The following is a 22,217-nucleotide window of genomic DNA, read 5'->3' as shown; positions in this document are numbered from 1 at the left end:
TACTTACCCGCAATGTTTATAAAAACACTGCAGGCGACAGAATGCTGCAGCGATGCTAGCGCACCATGTGGTAACATGTCACATTGCAGTGAACACAAGACAAGCGACTTCTTTGATCAAATCTACAGCGAGGCCCTAGATTTGATCAAATATTGGACGACATTTGACAAAGTTCCCTATTACACCATCAAATATCTTTGACAAAGATATTGGACAAAGATATTTGACAAAGAAATTTGATAGCGTAATACCGGCCTTAGTTAATTTGATAGACACATAGTTGTAGTACTACCAGCTTCACACTAGCAGTTGCCCCATTTCCTGGTCTGACACACACAGTAACAGACGGTCCAGCTTAGCCGTTCTCGCGTGAGAACTACCAATACTATCGAAATAAAAACTTCATGCAGACGACAGCTCTTAATAAATTACATACGATCCGACAATAATAAGTAACAGGCGTGATCAGAAACATCAGATAATATTTCCACCATCGGTGTGAGCCTTGTTGTGCGAGGTTTACGTTGTAACGTAGGTGACACGTCCTATGCTAACAGTCTTCTTCAATGCAGTAGTCACCTACGACTCCACGTGCACTCCTTTGCCGTGGTGACTGGAGCTATGAATGTACGTATGTACATGATTCATTAGCAAGAAATGAACTTAACGGTAAGTGCGTTATTCGACTTCTCGACAATAAAAGAGAGAGGGATGGTAAAACTAAATAATGTGCTGATTGAACTTTGTTGGCCATATGCAGTACAGTCATAGTCTGTCAGTAAAGAATATTCAGCAGATTTTTTGCTGAGTGACGAGAGACTGGGAAACAACGAGTAATTTTGGTTTGGATTCAGCTGAGCAAGGAGTAAAGAAAGTGTCACAATCTGTGGAAGACACTGTGGTGTCACCGCCAGACACCACACTTGCTAGGTGGTAGCCTTTATATCGGCCGCGGTCCGTTAGTATACGTCGGACCCGCGTGTCGCCACTATCAGTGATTGCAGACCGAGCGCCGCCACACGGCAGGTCTAGTCTAGAGAGACTCCCTAGGACTCGTCCCAGTTGTACAGCCGACTTTGCTAGGGATGGTTCACTGTCTACATACGCTCTCATTTGCAGAGACGACAGTTTAGCATAGACTTCAGCTATGTCATTTGCTACGACCTAGCAAGGCGCCATATTCTTCAAGAATGTATTCTGAACAGATAATATTGTGACTCATGTACCGTCAAGAGCGACGTTCATCATTAATGGATTAAAGTTAAGTATCAAACTAATTATGTCCGCTTTCTGAATTCTCATTCATTGTCATGTTCCAGATCTCACGTCAGTATAGTTCTTCCCTCTTCACGCCAGCCTGCGTGAGCTAAAACACGTGCATTTCGGCCTCCACTCGTAACACGGTGTTGGCTCTTCTGCCAACACAAAAGACCCCATCTCACGAAGGTAAAGGCCATTCGGAAAGAAATGGAAGAAAACACGGCAGTTTCCCTGCTTAAAACGCATTAATACGTGAACCACAGCCTTCCTGGTAATAGTGGAAGCACTGAAGGTTTTAAAGACGAAAAGATAATGGGAAGTAAGTATACGCAGATAACAGCGCCGTTGTATTTTGTACAACACTTGGCTTATTTTAACTCCCATCGTTTTCCGGTCAGCTTCTCGGAATACTGGCGGCTGCTATTCCTTATTCCTCGCGATAATACTGTTCTTGCCGTCTGACCCTCTCCGCTCCCTTTTTACGCCTACTTTACTGCCCATAAACAATTTAGCCAGTAACTGCTTTTATGTTGTACGGAATACAACACACGGCCGCTCTCGTTCTGATTGTTTTCCGTCGCCTTTATTCCTCACTACGCAGTTTTTTACGTAATGTAACTACAGTTCTGTTTTGTTTTTTCTTGTTTTTAATGTTATTGAGTAAATTAGTACATATTCAGAATGTTTTTATTAGGTGGAGCTCGGTAAAACGTGAAGATATTCCTAGGATTTTGCATGAGTTCGAAGAAGCAGAGAATGAAAAAAAAAGTCAAAAGCAATCAGCTCGAAATTTTGAGGAAAGCTATTGAGTGAGAAAGAAATAACAAACGTTGACCATAATTCCAAAACTGAACTTAAGGGTAAAGATGAAGAGGACGATGATGAGACTTGGCTGAAGATATTTATGTTGGGAAGGATAAAGTTACGAAATGGTGCAAGTGAAGTTTATTGAAATCTTCAAAAAAATTAAGAAAAATATAGTAGAAATTTTACCTGATGAAAGGAGAATACTAAGAAATTCCGTACCTCAAGATGAATTTTTGAAACTTTGTTCTTTTTAATATTATACAATTTGTTAATAAAACTATATACCCAAAAACAAATTCCACTTTGAACAGAAAATGGTTAAAATATGTTACTTGAAACATTTAATCTAAAATAATACCAATAATTGCATCAAGACAACGTGCTGTATTTAGTAGCGGGCCACTCATGTGACAAATACTGGAACGACCAGTGGATTGTTAATAATTAGCGTATTCCTAGTAAAATTAATACTTACCGTACCATAAAATCAAAACTGGAAGCTAAAATAAATATAACAACAAAATACTAAGGCAGTACTTTCCTAGACTATTAGTAGTGATGGAGTGAAGAGAACCCTACTGTTACAGAAACAAGCGTTTGTGATCTGTTACCCAGCTCTTACGTGTAGAAATGAGAAAGAAATATGAAGACAGTTTCATAAATGATAAGGAAACTTCACTATATGTACACAATTCAGGATAACAGAAGTTATTTCATTGTGCAATATTATCTTGCTCTGGCGATCATAAGCAACATTCTCTGCCAAGTTTGAGGTTACCTCATTTTCTTTCGTGAAACATAAGAAGGATTATCGGAAGTCTTCCTAGCACTTGCTACAGCACCTTTCCCCTACTTACTGCCCATACAGTAACCGGCACATTCTTCTACTGTTTTACGATGAACCTGCTGGTCTATCCTTCATTCAGAATGCCTGGTTAAGCGAACATTCCTAGCATTAGAAAAAGACCTACAAACTCAGAAAAGGAATCATCTCACACTTCGAATCATATTCTCCACAAATGAAGCCCTAAAATAGGTTTCGACATGTGCCACATAATATCCATATTTTTATTTTTATTTATACTTCTCTCATAATTTTTTGTCTGCGTTAAAAGTTACGTTAATATTTATATTCTTTTGAAGTATAATATTTTATAAACAACTGATATATATACGAAAACTATAAACTGTCATTCTACGTAAATTGGCGGAGCCTCTGTGTTAGATAAGAAAGCGTTGTGTTCCCCTTTTGTATATGCATGTGGAAAAAGAGAACAGTCAATTAACTCACACACAGTCAAGTATCAAAATTCTTTATTTAGTACTGAAAGACACTTAACTTTTATAGTTCTCCATTGCTGTGCCTGAATTAAACACGCGTGAACTAGTTACACTGAGGTGACAAAAGTCATGATATACCTGCTAATATTATGTCGGACCTCATTTTGCCCGATGTAGAGCAGAAACACGACGTGCCATAGATTCAACAAATCGTTGAACGTTCCCTGCAGAAATATTGAGCCGGTCTCTACAGCCAACCATAATTACTAAAGTGTTGCCGGTGCATGATTTTGTGCACGAACTGAGCTCTCGATTATACCCCGTAAATGTTCGATAGGATTCATGTTGGGGGATCCGGGTGGTCAAATCATTCGCTCGATTTGTCCAGAATGTTCCTCCGCGAACAACTGAAGCCCATGAAATGGCGCATTGTCATCCATAAAAATTCCACTGTTGTTTGGAAACATGATGCTCATGCTGCCAATGGTCTCCAAATAGCCGAACGTAACCGAGGACTAGCCCATTCCATGTAAACACAGCCCACACCATTATGAAGCCATCACCAGCTTGCACAGTGCCTTGTTGACCACCTGGGTCCATGGCTCCGTGGGGTCTGCGCCACAGTCGAACCATACCATCAGCTCTTACCAACTGAAATCGGGACTCATCTGACCAGGCCACAGTTTTCCAATCGTCTAGGGCGCAACAGATACGGTCACAAGCGCAGGAGAGGTGCTGCAGGCGATGTAGTGCTATTAGCAAAGGCACCGCGTCGGTCATCCGTCGTAGCCCATTAACGACAAATTTCGTCGCACTTTCCTAAAGGAGACGTTCGTCGTACGTCCCACAATGGTTTCTACAGTTATTTCACGCAGTGTTGCTTGTCTGTTAGCACTGAGAATTGTGCGCAAACGCCGCTGCTCTCGGTCGTTAAGTGAAGGCCGTCGGTCACTGCGTTGTTCGTGGTGAGAGGTAATGCCTGAAATTTGGTATTGTCGGCACACTCTTGACACTGTGGACCTCGGAATATTGAATTCCCTAACGATTTCCGAAATGGAATGTCCCATGCGCCTATCTCTAACTACCATTCCGCGTTTGGAAAAATTTTTACATCAACTGCGTGAGTGCAAATGACAGCCCCGCCAATGCACTGCCCTTTTATACGTTGTGTACACGATACTACCGACATCTGTATATGTGCATATTGCTATCCCATGACGTTTTTCAGCTCATTGTATACAGATGTGACTCTTGAATGCCAAGCAAAGAAGCATTCGAAGACACTGAGCTGCGTTAAATGACAAGTCTGTAGGTCTCGAATTCTGAACGTTCTAATTACAGTTATTACAACACTCGACCACTGGGTACACCTAGATACTCGGTACACACAAGTTTGACATAATCTCGGCAGAGTGATGACGCGGGGTCTGTTTCCACCGGAAGCAGAAGTAAATTCGATCTGAACTTCAGACGGAACTGCGGCGCTCGTCCCGTGCGGCCGTATTTCATAACCGCTGTGCGGCGGCGGCGACTCACAATTCCTGGAAGGCGAGGGTCAAACTCCATCCGGATTGCCGCCGTCCGTGCCACTGCTTTAACATACAGCATCCATGCTTTGGTCGACTGCTGGTGTCACATTACCGATGATCGACGACACCGCAGATGGAATCACTGAAATGACAGAAAAGGGGCCGGCCGCAGTGGCCGAGCGGTTCTAGTCGCTACAGTCTGGAACCGCGCGACCGCTGCGGTCGCAAGTTCGAATCCTGCCTCGGGCATTGATGTGTGTGATGTCCTTAGGCTAGTTAGGTTTAAGTAGTTCTAAGTTCTAGGGGACTGATAACCTCAGAAGTTGAGTCCCATAGTGCTCAGAGCCATTTGAACCATTTTGAACAGAAGAGGGACAGTACTCTGCCGTTGTTTCCAGCGCAGTGTGGTCGAACAGCATATAAAAACTAAGAATAAAAATGTTAAATTGTAAAGAATCCGACATTATTTAATGGAAAGCAAAAATAATATACAGGGTGACAATTGTTGAACTATATGAACTAAAATCGTCATAACTTCTGAACGGTTTGCGTTAGGACGTTCAAGCCGCTCGGTTGTGCTGTATGGTTTGGTTTAGCGACGAAGCCCCATTTCATTTGGATGGGTTCGTCAATAAGCAAAACTGGCGCATTTGGAATCCCCATTTCGCGATCGAGAAGTCTCTTCACCCTCAACAGATGACTGAGTGGTGTGCAGTGTCGTCACGGAATAATCGGTGCGGTCCAAAGCGACCCAGATTTCGACAAGATGGAGCTCGACCTCATCGAAGCGGGAGAGTATTTGATGTGCTGGAGGAGCACTTTGTGGACCCCATTCTGGTTCTGGGGTACCCAGAGGCCATTGGCATTGGCATAGATTGGCCGCCGTATTCTCCGGATTTGAACACATGTGACTCCTTTTTGTGACGCTGTATTAAAGACAAGGTGAACCGAAATAACCCCGAATCCATTGTGAGCTGAAAACAGCCATTCAGGAGGTCATAGTCAGCATCGATGTTCCGACACATCAGTGGATCACGCAGGATTTCGCTATTCGTCTGCGCCACATCATCGCCAATGATGGCAGGCTTATCGAACATGTCATAACCTAAATCCGAATATCTGTAAGGACGTTTAGATGTTGAATAAGATGTGTGCACGCCGTAGTTTGTAACTACTTTACATTTTTTTGCATATAGTTCAATAATTGTCACTCTGTACTTAGTATTTTCGAGAATCCGATAGTGGGAGAATGACCCTAATTTGAACCACCTGTATGAATCACGTAACATGGAGAACATGCTTATCTAGAAAATTCGGAGGAAAGTCATTGGACATTGCAGCTCACCGAACAGAGTTTACACTGAAAGGCCAAAGAAACTGATTTAGGCATGCGTATTCAAATACAGAGACACACTATGTCACCAAAAGTATCCGGACGCCCCCAAAAACATACGTTTTTCATATTAGGTGCATTGTGCTGGCACCTACTGCCAGGTACTCCATATCAGCGACCTCAGTAGTCATTAGACATCGAGAGAGAGCAGAATAGGGCGCTCCGAGGAACTCATGGACTTCGAACGTGGTCAGGTAATTCGGTGTCACTCGTGTCATACGTCTGTACGCGAGATTTCCACACTCCTAAACATCCTTAGGTCCACTGTTTCCGATGTGATAGTGAAGTGCAAACGTGAAGGGACACGTACAGCAAAAAAGCGTACAGGACGACCTCGTCTGTTGACTGACAGAGACCGCCGACAGTTGAAGACAGTCGTAATGTCTAATAGGCAGCTATCTGTCCACATCATCACACAGGAATTCCAAACTGCACCCGGATCCACTGCAAGTACTATGACGAGTAAACTTGAATTTCATGGTCGAGCGGCTGCTCATAAGCCACACATCACGCCGGTAAATGCCAAACGACGCCTCGCATTGTGTAAGGAGCGTAAATATTGGGCGATTGAACAGTGGAAAAACGTTGTGTGGAGTGGCGAATCACGGTACATAATGTGGCGTGGCGATCCGATGGCAGGGTGTGTGTATGGCGAATGCCCGGTGGACGTCATCTGCCAGCATGTGTAGTACCAACAGTAAAATTCGGAGGCGGTGGTGGTGTGGTGTGGTCGTGTTTTTCATGGAGTAGGTTTGCACCCCTTGTTGTTTTGCGTGCACTATCACAGTACAGGCGTACATTGATGTTTTAAGCACCTTCTTGCTTCCCACTGTTGAAGAGCAATCCGGGGATGGCGATTGCACCTTTCAACACGATCGATCACTTGTTCATAATGCACGGCCTGTGGCGGTGTGGTTACACGACAATAATATCTCTGTAATTGACTGGCCTGCACAGAGTCCTGAGCTGAATCCTACACAACACCTCTGGGATGTTTTGCAACGCCGACTTCGCGCCAGGCCTCTCCGACCGACATCGATACCTCTTCTCAGTGCAGCACTCAGTGAAGAATGGGCTGCCATTCCCCAAGAAACCTTCCAGCACCTGTTTGAACATATGCCTGCGATAGTGTAAGCTGTCAACAAGGTTACGGGTGGGCCAACACCATACTGAATTCCAGCATTATCGATGGAGGGCGCCACGAACTTGTAAGTCGTTTTCAGCCAGCTGTGTGGATAGTTTTGATCATATAGTGTATATAAAGAGGCAGAAAATGGCGCTGCGGTCGGCGACGCCTGTATTAGATATCAAATGTTAACAGTAGTTAGATCGGTTACTGCTACTACATTGGCAGGTTATCTAGATTTAAGTGAGTGTTATAGTCGGCGCACGAACGATGGGACACAGCATCTCCGATGTAGCGATTAAAGTGGAGAGTCTCCCTATGACGAGTTCACAAGTCTACCGTGAATATCAGGAATCCAGTAAAACCGCTGCGACCGGAAAAAGATCCTGCAAGAACAGGACCAACGACGGCTGAAGAGAACCGTTCAACGTGGCAGAAGTGCAACCCTTCCGCAAATTGCTGCAGATTTCAATGCTGGATCATCAACAAGTGTCAGCGTGCGAACCATTCAACGAAACATCATCGATATGGGCTTTTGGAGCCGAAGGCGGCCACCCGTGTACTCTTGATGACTGCACGAAGTAAAGCTTTACGCCTCGTCCGGGCCCGTCAGCACCCACATTGGACTGTTGAAGATTGGAGACATGTGGCCTGGTCGGAAGAGTCTCACTTCAAATTGTAGCGAGCGGATGGATGTGTACGGGTATGGAGACAATCTCATGAATCCATGGATCCTGCATGTCAGCAGGGGACTGTTCAAGCTGGTGGAGGCTCTGTAATGGTGTGGGGCATATGCAGTTGGAGTAATATTGGACCCCTGATAGGTCACGATATGACTCTGACAGGTGACACGTACGTAAGCATCCTGTCTGATCACTTGCATCGATTCATGTCCATTGTGCATTTAGACGGACTTTGGCAATTCCAGCAGGACAATGCGTCACCCCACACGCCAAGAACTGCCACAGAGTGTCTCCAGGAACACTCTTCTGAGTTTAAATACTTCCGCTGGCCACCAAACTCCACAGACATGAACTTTATTGAGCATATCTGGGATGCCTTGTAACGTGCTGTTCAGAAGAGATCTCCACTCCCTCGTACTCTTACAGATTTATGGACAGCCCTGCGAGATTCATTGTGTCATTTCTCTCGAACAGTACTTCAGACATTAGTGTAGTCCATGCCGCGTCTTTTTGCGGCACTTCTGCGTGCTCGCGGGGGCCCTACACGATATCAGGCAGGTGTACCAGTTTTTTTGGTTCTGCGCTGTATTTTGCGGAAATCGACGTGAGTTTGGCTTCATCAATGTTTTATTGTGTCAGAAACACTTACAAAGTTTTGAGTTTACTAATTTTAAGTATGCAAACGACGTAGTTGTCTATATGAATGAAGATCCGAGAGCTATTGATCCACGTAGTTGTTGATTTCCCCACTAATGGAACCATTGGTGGACCTATTGTCTTATTTCTTCACGTGTTGCTGTGGATGCCTTTGAATATTGACTGAATTAGTGGAACGCCGTTTCTTGGCGATTTTATTCCTTACTCAGTCTTTCGACGAATTCATAAGCAGCGACACACGAAACACGGCAAAAAGGACAAATAAAAAATTACGCCACGCTGCAACCCAGTAATTGGAAACCTTTTGAATCAATGAACAACCTGTGTTTAAAGTAACTCGCAATCAGGTGGCAGTGACGCGACGGCTGCATGTGTGCATAAAGGAGCCTGATGACTCGAAATCCTTAACAGCAAATAAGCTCACCGTACAAAAAATTTGTCATTCCTAGCATCGTTTAATACCGTGTAATTCCGCCCCTGGACTTGATAACCTCCTGGCTTCAGTTAGGAAGTGAGTCCACAAGGTTGTGCAGGTACATCTCATCCAAGTTAAGTCACTCACTGAGCATTTGGTGGCGCATTTCAACCAACTTGTGGGGATGCTGATATTTTCTAGCCGACTTGTAAAGGCTTAACGACTGATCTGTGCATGTGCACTGGGATGACTAATTTCTTGTCCGGTAAGCTTCGGGACTGATGACCTCGCTGTTTAGTCCCCTAACTCCCTCAATCGATCACTCAATCAATCCGCTAAGCTTACTAATTTCAAGAACACATAAATTATGCAAAACAAATGCCTCCGAATGGCAAAATATACACCCAGTTATCTACCACACTCAGTCATTTATATCTGTAAATCTCCAAAGCAAGAAAATTCATGTGACAAATCAGCAACAGGCCGACTTCGTGGCAAGCCTCACCGACCGACATCGATACTTCTCCTCAGTGCAGCACTCCGTGAAGAATGGGCTGCCATTCCCCAAGAAACCTTCCAGCACCTGACTGAACGTATGCCTGCGAGAGTGGAAGTTGCCATCAGGGCTAAGGGTGGGCCAACACCATATTGAATTCCAGGAATACCGATGGAGGTCGCCACGAACTTGTAAGTGACTTTCAGCCAGGTGTCTGGATACTTTTCATCACATAGTGAATATCGTAGAGACAGAGGCGCACTCGTGGTATGGAGCCGCTGGAGGCGTGGCTCAGTGGACGCACAGCGTGTGGTCCGCCTAATCCCGCGCAGCCCCTATCAGCGTCTGACGCCAGCTTTGACGCCGGTAGGGTGATATCGATACGTGATAGCACAATTCGGCGTAACGAGAGATGTGCAGGACTTCAGACTGTGAAGTGAAATGGCTGCCATCCTTCGAAAGAAGTGAAATAGCTGCCATCTTTCGAATCATAGCCCGCCGTTGTGATCTACGCGGTCAGATTCCAAACCGGAGCGGTTTTCTTTAGATTTTGCGTAGGTCTTTGTTTCATGACACACGAACCAAAAATTTTCGTGAATCTTCACCAATCTTTCTCGTATGTGATATCTGTTATGCTCATGTAGCCACATTGCACGTTTCCCAAACGCCTAACATTTTCTTGACTGCTTCATAATGAGAGATTACTCACACTTGTTAATATTGCTTATGAAATTGATCGATCTTTAAAACCTACAAAGTAGATTTTCTTGCTGAATTTTATTCAACAAAATTATCAGCGCAAACAACGTTCATCATTCAGTCCCTGTAACGTATGTTCTCACCTCATCTTGCTCCTTATACACAGTACCAGCAAGCAATAATGCAGCAGTTTAAATTTAGCAGACAGGTTTCTTTCACGAAACGAAACGTGTAAGGTGATGAGTAGTGTGCTCAAAAGCTCTAAGGAGTAGTAGATAAACAAAATGCATCCGGATCACAACTTTTTATTTACCGACAACCGGTTTCAATCTGCACTGCAAATCATCTTCAGGACTGGCGCTGCAAAGTGGAGTGTGTCAACGTTGTGTGAAACTTGCTCTAAGAAGTAGTAAGTTCAACGTACCTGTTGCTGAAAACAGTTAAAGAATCATGTAGTATGAACATACTTATTCTACAGAAAAGTATTTGTCATATCTGTCAGATTGCGTCTTCGAGAAACTTCCATTCACATTAAAAATTTAAACAACTAAGGCCGTGGAAGGAAGGAAGTTAACTCTTTGATATCCTGACGACGTTCAGGTCATTAGAGACTAATTATAAAAACGAATAAACAATGATCAGGTAATAAATGGCTTCTTATTTAAGCAACAACTCCCCTTCCACCTAAAGTAATTTAGAGAAACATTGGCATGCTTAAGTCAAGATGGCCAGACCGTGATTTGAACGCTGTTCCTTGCAAATAAAAGGATGGAAGATCAGAGTTTAACATTCCGTCGACGACTATGTCATTAAAGGTGATTCGAGGATACGAGGCCAGTGTCTCAATTAAGCTGCCAAATAGCTCGGTAGCTGAAGACAGAGAGGGATAAAAATGAAGCTTAGTTACATTGTCAGCAATCATTTTATTACAAGTAACATGCACAAAATCTGGCTAATGAAAATTATTTTGCCACAAAATAAATTAAATGTAAGCAATGTGGGTCGTGTGTTACAGGTAGAGGCGGATGTCCCACTCTCTCCCGGGTTCTTCGCACCATACGGGAAGTCTGGACGGAATCCGACGCCAGCTCCCTTGATAGGTAAGTGTTTATTCCTGGCATGGAAAAACGAATAATGTGTTTATTCCTGGCACGGAAAAACGAATAATCTTACATGATCAAAGTAACTACTCGTTTTCGTTGCAAGCTTGATATCGAAAAAGAAGCTGATCAGACTCGAGAAAAAGTATACTTACCGATCACAAAATGTGTTTTAGCGCTCTGTAGTAAACCATATTTGTTTGTATTTTTGCATTTAGGTCAAAATAATGCTAAAATTCTGACCTGGTCACTATTCCAAACACATCTCCCACACTTTTGGAACAATCTGAGTTAGATATAGAAAACTAAAAGGCAGGTATGTCAGCTGAGTTATTTCCGTATCCCGTGATGAATAGATGAGCAGTTTTCCCATGTTCAGATGATATATTTGTGGTTGTACCGTACATCTACACTCTCCCCCCCCCCCCCCCCCCCCCCCCCGCAATTATTTTCACCTGAAGCTGAATTCTTGTGGCTTCTAAATAAATATCAATTAAGTACATTAAATACTCTTGCTTCAACATACAAATAAAAAAGGGTAAATAGTATTTATTTTTCTCTGTAAAAGTTTTAGCAAATGAGCTCCTCACAGTCTTTCATCACTATGCTAGCTACAAACGTTTGTTTTTTAAAAAAAAAGAATCATATACAGTATTTCTGCCAGGGGCACCACCACTGTCTTTCGTAATCTGTCCAAAGTATCAGGATCGGACTTCGCAGAAAATAGAGTTGGTAGGTGGACGTGTAATAAACGTAGACAAGATGCCTGATCTTATATTTATCTCTGAGTGGACTCTAGCTAATCACATATTTTCAAATAATCTGAGATTTCCGCTTTGGTAGCTGTGGGATCAGCGCAACAGATTGCTAACCGAAGGGACCCGAGTTCGATTCCCAGCCGGGTCGGAGATTTCCCCAGCTCTGGGACTGAGTATTGTGCTATTATTATCTTCGTATCGTCATAACTGACACGAAAATCGACGGCATGGAGTCACATGACAAGTCTAAGCCTATGTGCTTCATACCAGCGTACGGCTTGACCCTAATGAATATTGTCAGTTGTGGAAGCACACTGTCGTATCGTCTTTCCACTGTTGAAGTGGTTGTATGGGCACATAACGAAATCAAGTGAATTTAAATAAATAAATAAATTGAACGTTCCCAGTTCAGTTACTTTCGACGGGTATTTTAATGAGAAAACCACTTACGTAACTGCTTATATTTGTAGGAACTGTTTTTCAGTATACCCTCTAAGACACAAAAAAAATTACAATTTCAGAAAAATTGGATGATTTATTCAAGAAAAACAGCTTCACTAATTGAGCAAGTCAATAACGCATTGATCCACCTCTGGCCCTTATGCAAGCAGTTAGTCATCTTGGCACTGTTTGATGGAGTTGTAGGATGTAGAGATGGGTCGTTCGCGAACTAACGGGTCCAAAGGAACGGTTCATCAAGATGAACGGAACGAATGATGAACAAATTCTAAGGAGCGGTCTTTTATAGTTAACTTCGGTCGCGGCTTTCTACTTATAGTTCCCGGGAACGGGAAACGGTCGGTCTCGTTCCCGCAACGGCACGTCGGCCGGTCTCGTTCCAGCCTCCGTCCCGCTCCCATCTGCCTCGGTCTCGCTCGGACGAACTCGTCCTTCTTCGCGTGGCCACTCGTCGCAGTTCCACTGCCGATTGCTCATAGTTTGTTCAGTATAGAGTTGTTCGTTTCGTTCGCTGCGCACACCCATTCTGTTTCACACCTTTTTTGAACTCTGAACTTTTGGTTCTTTTCGTATTTTATTCACCGTCCATGACCGGTAATTAAAATGTAGTTTATAATTACGTAAATTACATAAAATTACGTGGTATGTAATACACACATCTTTTCACGTAACATAACGGCATATCAGACGTCACTATTTCGATAAACAGCAGAAGAAATACCTGTAAAAAGGCAAGATTTTTTTTATTACACATGCAAAGGAAGTCGGCACGGCACACACGAGTAGCCATTTTCCGTCTTTTTTTGATCCAAGGTAAAAGAGCATGTTCATTGTTATGGAAGGCAGGGCGACTTACAACCGAATGAAGTCCGTGTTCCATAATCGAGTGTCTGGTGTCACATTTTGTAAAGAGAATATGATGACTTCTACAATATTATTCCAGTGGTACAGGGTGGCGCACGAAATATCGGCCCCGAGTACTGGACTGCTCACTGTCGCCTACCAATCGTCATCTATTGTTTCGAAGTTGTTGTTTGCATTAGCTTATTTGTTATTTCTTCACTGCCTAACTATTACGTGTTTATCTATTCTGCTAGTAGCGGTCAACAAATCCTGCGTAATTGGCGAGGAGTCTGTACTGCGATCAGCCACATAACGCTACAGTTTGGTAAATGAGAGATTTTGCAGAATCACGAAAATTACAAGTGTGTGACAATTATGTTATAAATAAAAATTCTGTACTCCAGTGCGGAGGCAAGTGCCCCCTCTTGGCGCCTTCCATCTTCAGTCACCTATGCTAGTAATTTTCAGTTTTTCATAAGAACCGTATACCAAGCACAATTGAACGGTGAACGAATAAAAATGAACGGTTCCCGAAAAAGAGCAATCACCAGTGAACTAGTTCCCAAGAATGAACGAGTCTGCCCATCTCTAGTAGGATGTCCTGAGGGATATCGTGCCATATTCTGTCCGATTGACTTGTTGGATCGTCAAAATCCCGAGCTGGTTGGAGGGCTCTGCCCATAATTCTCCAAACGCTCTCAATTTGGTAGAGATCTGGCGACCTTGCTGGCCAAGATAGGGTGTAGCAAGCACTAAGACAAGCAGTAGAAACTCCCGCCATGTCCGGCAGGCATTGTCTTGCTGAAATGTAAGCCTAGGATGGCCTGCAATGAAAGATAACAAAATAGAGCGTAGAATACCGTCGACGTATCGCTGTGCTGTAAGACTGCGGCGGATGACAACCAAAGTGCTCCCGCTATGAAGAGAAATGACAATCCAGATCACCACTCATGGCTGTTGGGCAGTATGGCGGGCGACGCTGAGGTTCGTATTTCACCACTGTCTGCGGCTTTTCCAGACACGTCTTCCGTTCGGAATCTCACAGGCTAGAGTAGAATTGTCTTCAGTGATGAGTCGCGCTTCGAAATGAGCTCCGATGACCAGCAAAGACGTGTCTGGACACGCCCCGGACAGCAGTGGGATACCAGCCTGACTGGTGATGGTCTGGCTGGGGTGCTATTTCTTTTCATAGCAGGATCCCTTTGGTTGTCTCGCAGCACCCTTAAGGCACAGCGGTACGTATACAATATTCTGCGCCCCGTTTTATTACTCTTCATGGCAGGGCCCTCCAACGAGCTTGAGATTTTGACGCTCTAATGCGCCAACAGGGTAAATTTGACACGATATACGTCAGAAGAACACCCAACAACTCTATTAATCAATGCCAAACCGAATAATTGCTTGCATAAGGGCCAGAGGTGGACCAACGCGTTATTCACTTGCCCATTTTGTGAAGCTCGTTCTCTTTAATAAACCATTCAATTTTTCTGAAATTGTGATCATTTGCGTGTCTGTACATGTACATCACATCTACCGATTTCCGTCCCATTCGTAAATTTATCTATTTATTTATTCTTAGAATGTAATTTAGCTTGCATCGGTTTGAAAATCAGCCTTAGCTGATTACTTGATTTTTTATTTAGTGACGTTAATCGCTATTTCACATCTGCAAACAACAACAATCTAGTTGCGGAGTAGATGTTAGTTAGAGTTACGCGTTAATCCTCTGGATTAAGCTTCAGATCTCACTAGAACAGATCGGAGGAGGGCAAGATCGAATCACGTCTCTAGACTTCAGACCAACATTGCTTAACGTCATGGAGGTCAATATGCTCTCCATCGATGGCCGGACGTCGTCAAGGTATTCATAGTCATTTAAGGGTCCTTTCGTGAACATTTTCAGAACAAATTTGAACCATTTGTAAGAAAAATAAAATTCAACCGAAAAAAATTTCGTATAAAAATTGGTAGCTGGTGCAATACTTTCGTATGTACTAACGTTATAAGTATGCCGTGCTAGTCCAGCAAGTATCCAGAAGAACTTCTGCGGTATTTGGAAGTTAGGAGAGAGCAGCTGGAAGATTGAAGCTCTGAGGCGGGTCGTGATTCGTTCCAGGACAACTCTGTTGGTAAGAACATTACACGCAAAAATTTAGGGTCGAGATTCGAGTCTTGGGCCTAGTACACAGTTTTTAGATGTCACGAAGTACCTTCAATACCTATACTCTGCTGCAGAGCGAAAGATTTAATCCATCTTGTAAACTAATTCGCTCACCGGGAAGCATCACCTCAACCAGTCTCCCAATGAAAAGGAGTCGTGCATTTACTTTCCCTACTAAAAAAATTCGTATGTGGTATACTACTCTACCTCGCTCCAAACAGTCGCGCCGTGGCATTCAAAATAAGTCGTTGACTCTAGAGAGCTGTCCCTCATATTAAAATGAAATAGCAAATGGACATTAGTCCAGTTACGCGTATTATGTAAACTTTTATTTCCGAACTGCCTGCCCGTACAGCAGGTGTCTATTGCACGTCAAGTCCTTCCTGATACCACAACTAGAGATATTAACACTCTACACGAAACATGAACAGCCACGAACAATCTTGGAGCTCTGCCGGTATTATCGACTAACAAGGAAACATCACCAACTTGACTTCTTATTTTAAGGTGTAAAAAGAACACATGCAAGAATTCAGCCCCAGCAGTCGATCCCGTCCGAAAAAATGGGCCATTATTCTGATCGTACACAGTTATGACCTGAAAGCACATCTTTCGATCACACGCACGCATTGCTTGTTTGCCACTGCTCCACCCCACTCTGTCTGCTTCATACCTGAACACGATGAACCTGACGGTGGAGCGGGTAGAGGTTTGTATTTATAATGCCCGTGAACCCACCAGCGATATTGCAGCACCTCCAAGGGCGGTACGGAATATCGGTCAAATTGCAACGCTTAAACGTCCAAGAACGAGAACTCCTGAAAATGGTGACTGGTAAGCACCTTTATATGTGGCTACTGCCTAAATTTTATACAAGGCAAACGACAGTTTATGGGGCTTATTTTGTACTATTATTTATGCAAAACCAGGGTACGCATCAACGAAAGCTTTCTAAGGTCAAGACAGTCTGCCTGCATAAATTTAATAACGCACACAGCAAAATGATGACGATCTATGACGTTAATATGCGGCAGTGGGGTCTTCGAGCTACACTGAAGGTAGCAGTAAATTTATTTTGGAACATCTGCTAGGTGGATGCACGCTTCCAAGAAGAAATGCGTTATTGCGTCGCGAAAAATAACCCATGTTACTTCAACTAAAAAGCAAGGTACGAGACATCCCAACTTACTGCGTGTGAAAAGTTTGTCACTGAAACGTGAGCTACAGAGAATGTGCACGATATAAGTCAGAGCAGATTTAATTTAGAAATCACGTTCAGTCGAACTCTTGCCAAAAAAGGACCGAAATACGTCGACGCAGCCGTTTAATCCGTCAGTAACACGACGCACAGCTACACAAAAATGCCAACGGTATCTTGCTATTGTCTGTTTTTGTAGTTTTAAAAGGGCGACCGGGGCGTTTGGGCCGCGAATCAATCAAAGTTTGTTTCATGCCGACGATAATTTAACAGTCACCTCATTTACTGGAGAAGGCAACAAAGAACATTTATGGATGTGGCGACGGAAGGTGTTTTCTGAAATCGTACAAGATGACAGCAGAACACTTTTAATCGTAGATTCATTTTCCGGCCACAAAAGCTTCTCAGTGCATGAAGAGAACGGAGAAGAAGGCCCTGCAGTATGCGTGTTGATGATATCAACAGATGGAACAACATACTCTCAACCTTTGGATGTATCTGGGTTTTGTCCGCAAGTTTACCGTCTCGACACGACTTCTGGGCGTCGATACGAACTTCGGCCAGTGTAAGACCATCCATCAAACGCAGTCTCTTATTTACAGAGAATTATGTGTACCAGTGTTTCGGCCAGTCTTCCAATACGTTTGTTATCAAAGCGGCTACTGCAGTGATCGCCCAGATCACTTTGAACATTCAGTGAAATACTGTTTTGACGTTGGTAACGTGCTTTGTTCAAAAATGCAGTGTAAATGAATGATGCGAATGAGTGTGTCATTAAACAAGTAGCGTTGTGCTGTTTAATTATTAACATCCCTGTTGTGCGTTATTTTCTTTGGATTGTGAAGCTGACACTGTTAAAGTGAAGTACTTTTGCAGGAGTTGCGCTGTTCTTCAATAGAAGGGCGTAGGTTGTTACTCTGCTGTAGAGCAAGTGTTTTGCGCTAGGAAGTGATGGGAAAAACCGAATCAAAGCACTTGATTCGGTCGGCTGTTTGGAAAAACATCGATTCATTCGGTTGTCGGTTGTTCATTGAATTGTTCATTCATTCTTGTGAGTCGAACCAGTCTAAAGGAACAACTAAATGAATACAATCCAATCAGTAAGTTGCATTGCGTGTCATTTGAACTATTTCTCATTCATTTCTTTTGAGTGAAGTCAGTCGATGGGTGCATCCGAATGAAGACAATCGATACAGTCCGTTGCAACTGTGCACAATGACTGAACTTTTCGTTCTTCCTTTTTAGATGAGTCTGTTGTACTTTACATTGATTGATCTAAGGCATTGAATGCCGGCTGAACTTAAGGCAGCCACTAAGGAAGAAACATCACGAGTAAATACAGCAGTGACAATATCTTATGGTCGACGTAACCAATAATTTGAGTTTATTAAGTCTTTTAATGCAAGGGGAGATACAATTGGTAACAGATACGGCGGACAAGATTGATGCTATCAAACAGAAATTAATCCTATGGAAAAATTAGCTTCAATTTCGTGACGTTGAACATTTCCCGAAAGTCAAGGCAGTCATTTGTGAACCGGACATGAATGACTACGTTTCAATAACTGAAACATTTCTTCATGAGTTCTCAAAGAGACTTCAAGATTTTGCACATTGAAGACTGGTTTCGATTTATCTGTCAGACCGTTCTCACTTTTGGCTGCTTACGTACCTCCTCATTACGTTCAACTCGAGCTGATAGACATACAATGATCTGTTTCTCCAGTCCAGGAATTTACAAGACTCTTTTTAAATGTTACCCCAAGAGCGATATCTTCCATTGCACAGAGCAGTCGCTAAAGTTATTTTAATGTTTGGTTCAATATATGTAGGCGAACTGTTTTTTTTTTTTTTTTTTTCTCCTATGAAACTGAAAAGCTCGCGTCAACGTTAAGGTTTAACAGCTATTAATCTGCCTAACACGATTGTATCACGTATCATAGCTCCACAAATTTTACATATTTTAAAATCGAAATGTGTATAAATTTATAAACATCACAAAATAATGTCAAATGTCTGTTTGTAAAGCTTTTTGTGGTTCTGTTCGCTGTATTAGCACTGTCTAACGTACTTGTTGAATCAAGTAGTAAATAGTAAGCATGGTCTCTAAAACGCTTACGTTAAGAGCTATGAGCACTTGTCCATCTTACTACTTCTTCTGCTGAAGAAGTGCTCATACCTCTTAAAGTATGTACTAAGTGCATTTTTAGTAGATGTTATTTTTTTGTTTTAGTCCATATTACCTCCTCCAAAAACATGGAAAGCATAGAGCTTGCAGCAGAAGGGATTTGTTTCACAGTAATGAAGATGTACGAGGCTTATTCGGAAATTAAGGTCCGATTAGGCGCGAAATGGAAACTACTGTGAAAATCCGATAGCACTTTGCACAGTTGTGTTGGGCAGTGTCTTTAGTGTGTCTGTAGATTCCTTCACGTCGCTCTTGTCAGTTCAGAGCGCAAAGTGATCAGGTAGAGCTGCCTAAAACAACAGTGTCTCCCGCCAAGTACGTGGGTCTGGTGAGAGATTTCGCCTGAAGCTATGCAGCCCATATAACATAATTTTCATGCGTTTCTTTCTTCAAGACAATTTTCAGCCGCATCCTTCAGAGGCAATGAAGACGCTCCTGCAGAGTTTTCGATGGGGAGTGTTTGATCACCCACAATACAGCCCTTAATTGGCTCCCTCTGAGCCGGCCGGAGTGGCCGAGCGGTTCTAGGCGCTACAGTCTGGAACCGCGCGACCGCTACGGTCGCAGGTTCGAATCCTGCCTCGGGCATAGATGTATGTGATGTCCTTAGGTTAGTTAGGTTTAAGTAGTTCTAAGTTCTAGGGGACTGATGACCTCAGATGTTAAGTCCCATAGTGCTCAGAGCCATTTGAGCCATTTTTGAGCTCCCTCTGATGTTCATCTCTGCTCACATCAACCGCTGGCTACGAAGACAACATTTTTGCACAAACAGAGGAAGGTAGACCAGCGTAGAGAATTGACGGAAAGCACAGATGGCTGCTTTCTGTGACGAGAGTACTGGAAGTTCGTACAACGCCACGACAAATGTCTAAGTCGGAGCGGTGACTATTTAGAGAGATAGCTGGAAGGTGTGGCTAACTGTTGCGAATAAAAAATTTTGATTGTCACTGTGGTTTTCATTTAGCGACCGATCGGACCTTACTTTCCGAACAGCCCTCGTAGTTCTCATAGCTCTTAAGGTATACATTTTAGATCCCATGTTTACTAGGTTTCTGTGCTTCGAATGATCATTCCTGTCATATCCTTGAACACTGACTATTCGTCTTCAAAAACCCTGCCTATCTGGCTGTTATTTCAGCTTTAAGAATAATTTGGGATTTCGATACATTTCTTGAAATGCTCGTACAGCTTAATGCGCAGCGCCCTGGATTGCGAGACTGCGAGGTGAGCCACACCCGGATTGAATCTGCGAGGCAGATTAACGACTGACTGTCTGTCTGGTACATCAGCCGCCCTGTAGGTGGTTTTTAGTCGATCTTCTACCCTCGTTTAGGAGAATGCTAGATAGGTCGCCAATCTCTGGCGCAAAAAATGCCATACACAAACAGAATAAGATTTACACAATTTACAGAGAGATGGGACACGCACCTTCTAGCCCGTAGGCCGAATTCACACAGAAATGGCGTGGCGCGGACGTCTGTTATGGACCAAGTGATGTTTCCCGGCACCTTCATGTTAACAAATGAGGCAGTTCACACAGAAGCGGCGTGGTAGAGACGGGTCGCTTCGTGGTCCTCGCCACGTCCGTTAGCAACCACGAGTAGTGCGTTGAAGCCACACGTGGCGGAGATGTTCAAATGGGGCGCTGCTGTTTTCATTAATTTTAAGGCATCCGATGTACCCAAAAAACTTATTTATGTAGATGAAACAAAGCTACATCCGTAGTATCTCAGTAAAACTTTTACTTTCCGCGTACAAAATTAAAAACCACTATAATTGGATTCGCGCGTGTTCTCTGCTATGCAGTCTTTCTCATTCGATTTTGTGGACACTGATCGGTAACAATGGTTTTCTCAGCATCTTGTAGTCTGACAGGGTTCGATAATGAACTGGTTTTATTCCCGTTATTGGTCATAGCTATTGTGATACTTCCCAAATAAGTAAACCACCACGCATATTTTGTATAGTTTGCAGTGAAGAAAGTATTCGCAGGCTAGTTTGCATTTGGAGGAGGGTGGGGGGGTGGGGGGGAGGGTTTAGAACATAGGCTGCTGTATACTAAATATATCTAACATATCGAAGAATTCGCAAGCTATGTTACATTTAGGGGGTTTTAGAACATAGATTGCTGTGTACGAAATATGTCTAACATACCGAAATCGTTTTTAACGGTGGAAGGAGAGTGGTAAAACTCTTTCCAATCCCGAGTAAATAAGTGATATATTTTGACGTTTGGCCGCAATGATCTACGACGCGCAACACTCGACGTTATGGCCACACGCTGTGCGGTGTTGTGGCTCATGTTCCTCTTTCGTATGTGGTTCATCAAGTCAGTTAGAATCAAAATTTAAGTTAATATTGTATTTGAAGCGTAGTCGACAGGACCGACTGCAGACTTCTGGTACAGAACCGAGTGGAGGGTCTGAATCAGACCCTCAGACTGTTCTGAGTGTAGGCTGCAGGTACCTTGACTTGCCCCATAGGGTGGTGGGTTTTCAGGTTCCGGTAAATAGGTCAGGAGTCCATTCATTACACGCAGGAAGCGGCTACATGCGTAGAAGGGGCTGTGTGGCGTGGACTGGGCGGTGTTTTAGGTTAGATGGTCTCGGGGAAATACAAAAAATGCTTCAGTCTCAAATGGTGCAGATTGAACACAGAAAGAACGTAGGTCTAGGAACCATCGGTATAACATTTTAAACTGTCGTAACTGTGTTGGGAAAGTACTAGAACTCCAAGTGCTAAATGAAAGCACTGATGCTCAAATCATTACAGGCAGTGAAAGCTGGCTAAAGCCGGCTGAAATTTTTGCAAAACACTTAGCTGTGTTCAGAAAGGATAGGCTAAATATAGCTGGTGGTGGCATGTTTGTTGCCGTTAGAAGTAGTTTATCTTATAGCGAAACTGAATTAGATAGTTCTTATGAGTTTGTATGGGTAGTGGCTACTGGAGTAAAATAATAATTGAATTCCTTACCGACCTTCCAACTCAGATGATTCAATTGCTGAAAGCTTCTAACAAAACTTGAGTCTGATTTCAAACACTTACAGGACTCAAACAATAATAATTGGTGGTGACTTCAATTTACCCTCGATATGTTGGCGGAAATACGTGTTTAAATCCGGAGATACGCAGGAAACATCATCTGAAACTGTGCTAAACGCATT

At 43.2% G+C, this 22,217-nt stretch overlaps 1 protein-coding gene across 1 annotated transcript in view; it reads left to right on the top strand.

The window, feature by feature from the left end:
- Nucleotides 1-22,217, top strand: part of LOC124556038 — a 353,229-nt gene that overhangs the window by 124,830 nt on the left and 206,182 nt on the right. Inside the window, exon 2 of the mRNA XM_047130073.1 lies at nt 11,362-11,446. Within this exon, the coding sequence (XP_046986029.1) occupies nt 11,362-11,446 (85 nt within the window). The remainder of the gene's footprint in view (nt 1-11,361; nt 11,447-22,217) is intronic.

Source organism: Schistocerca americana, chromosome X, assembly GCF_021461395.2.
Source record: "Schistocerca americana isolate TAMUIC-IGC-003095 chromosome X, iqSchAmer2.1, whole genome shotgun sequence".
Classification (NCBI taxonomy): Eukaryota; Metazoa; Arthropoda; class Insecta; order Orthoptera; family Acrididae; genus Schistocerca; species Schistocerca americana.
Note: the sequence above shows the minus strand (reverse complement) of the source record. Positions and strands in the feature narration are given on the sequence as shown.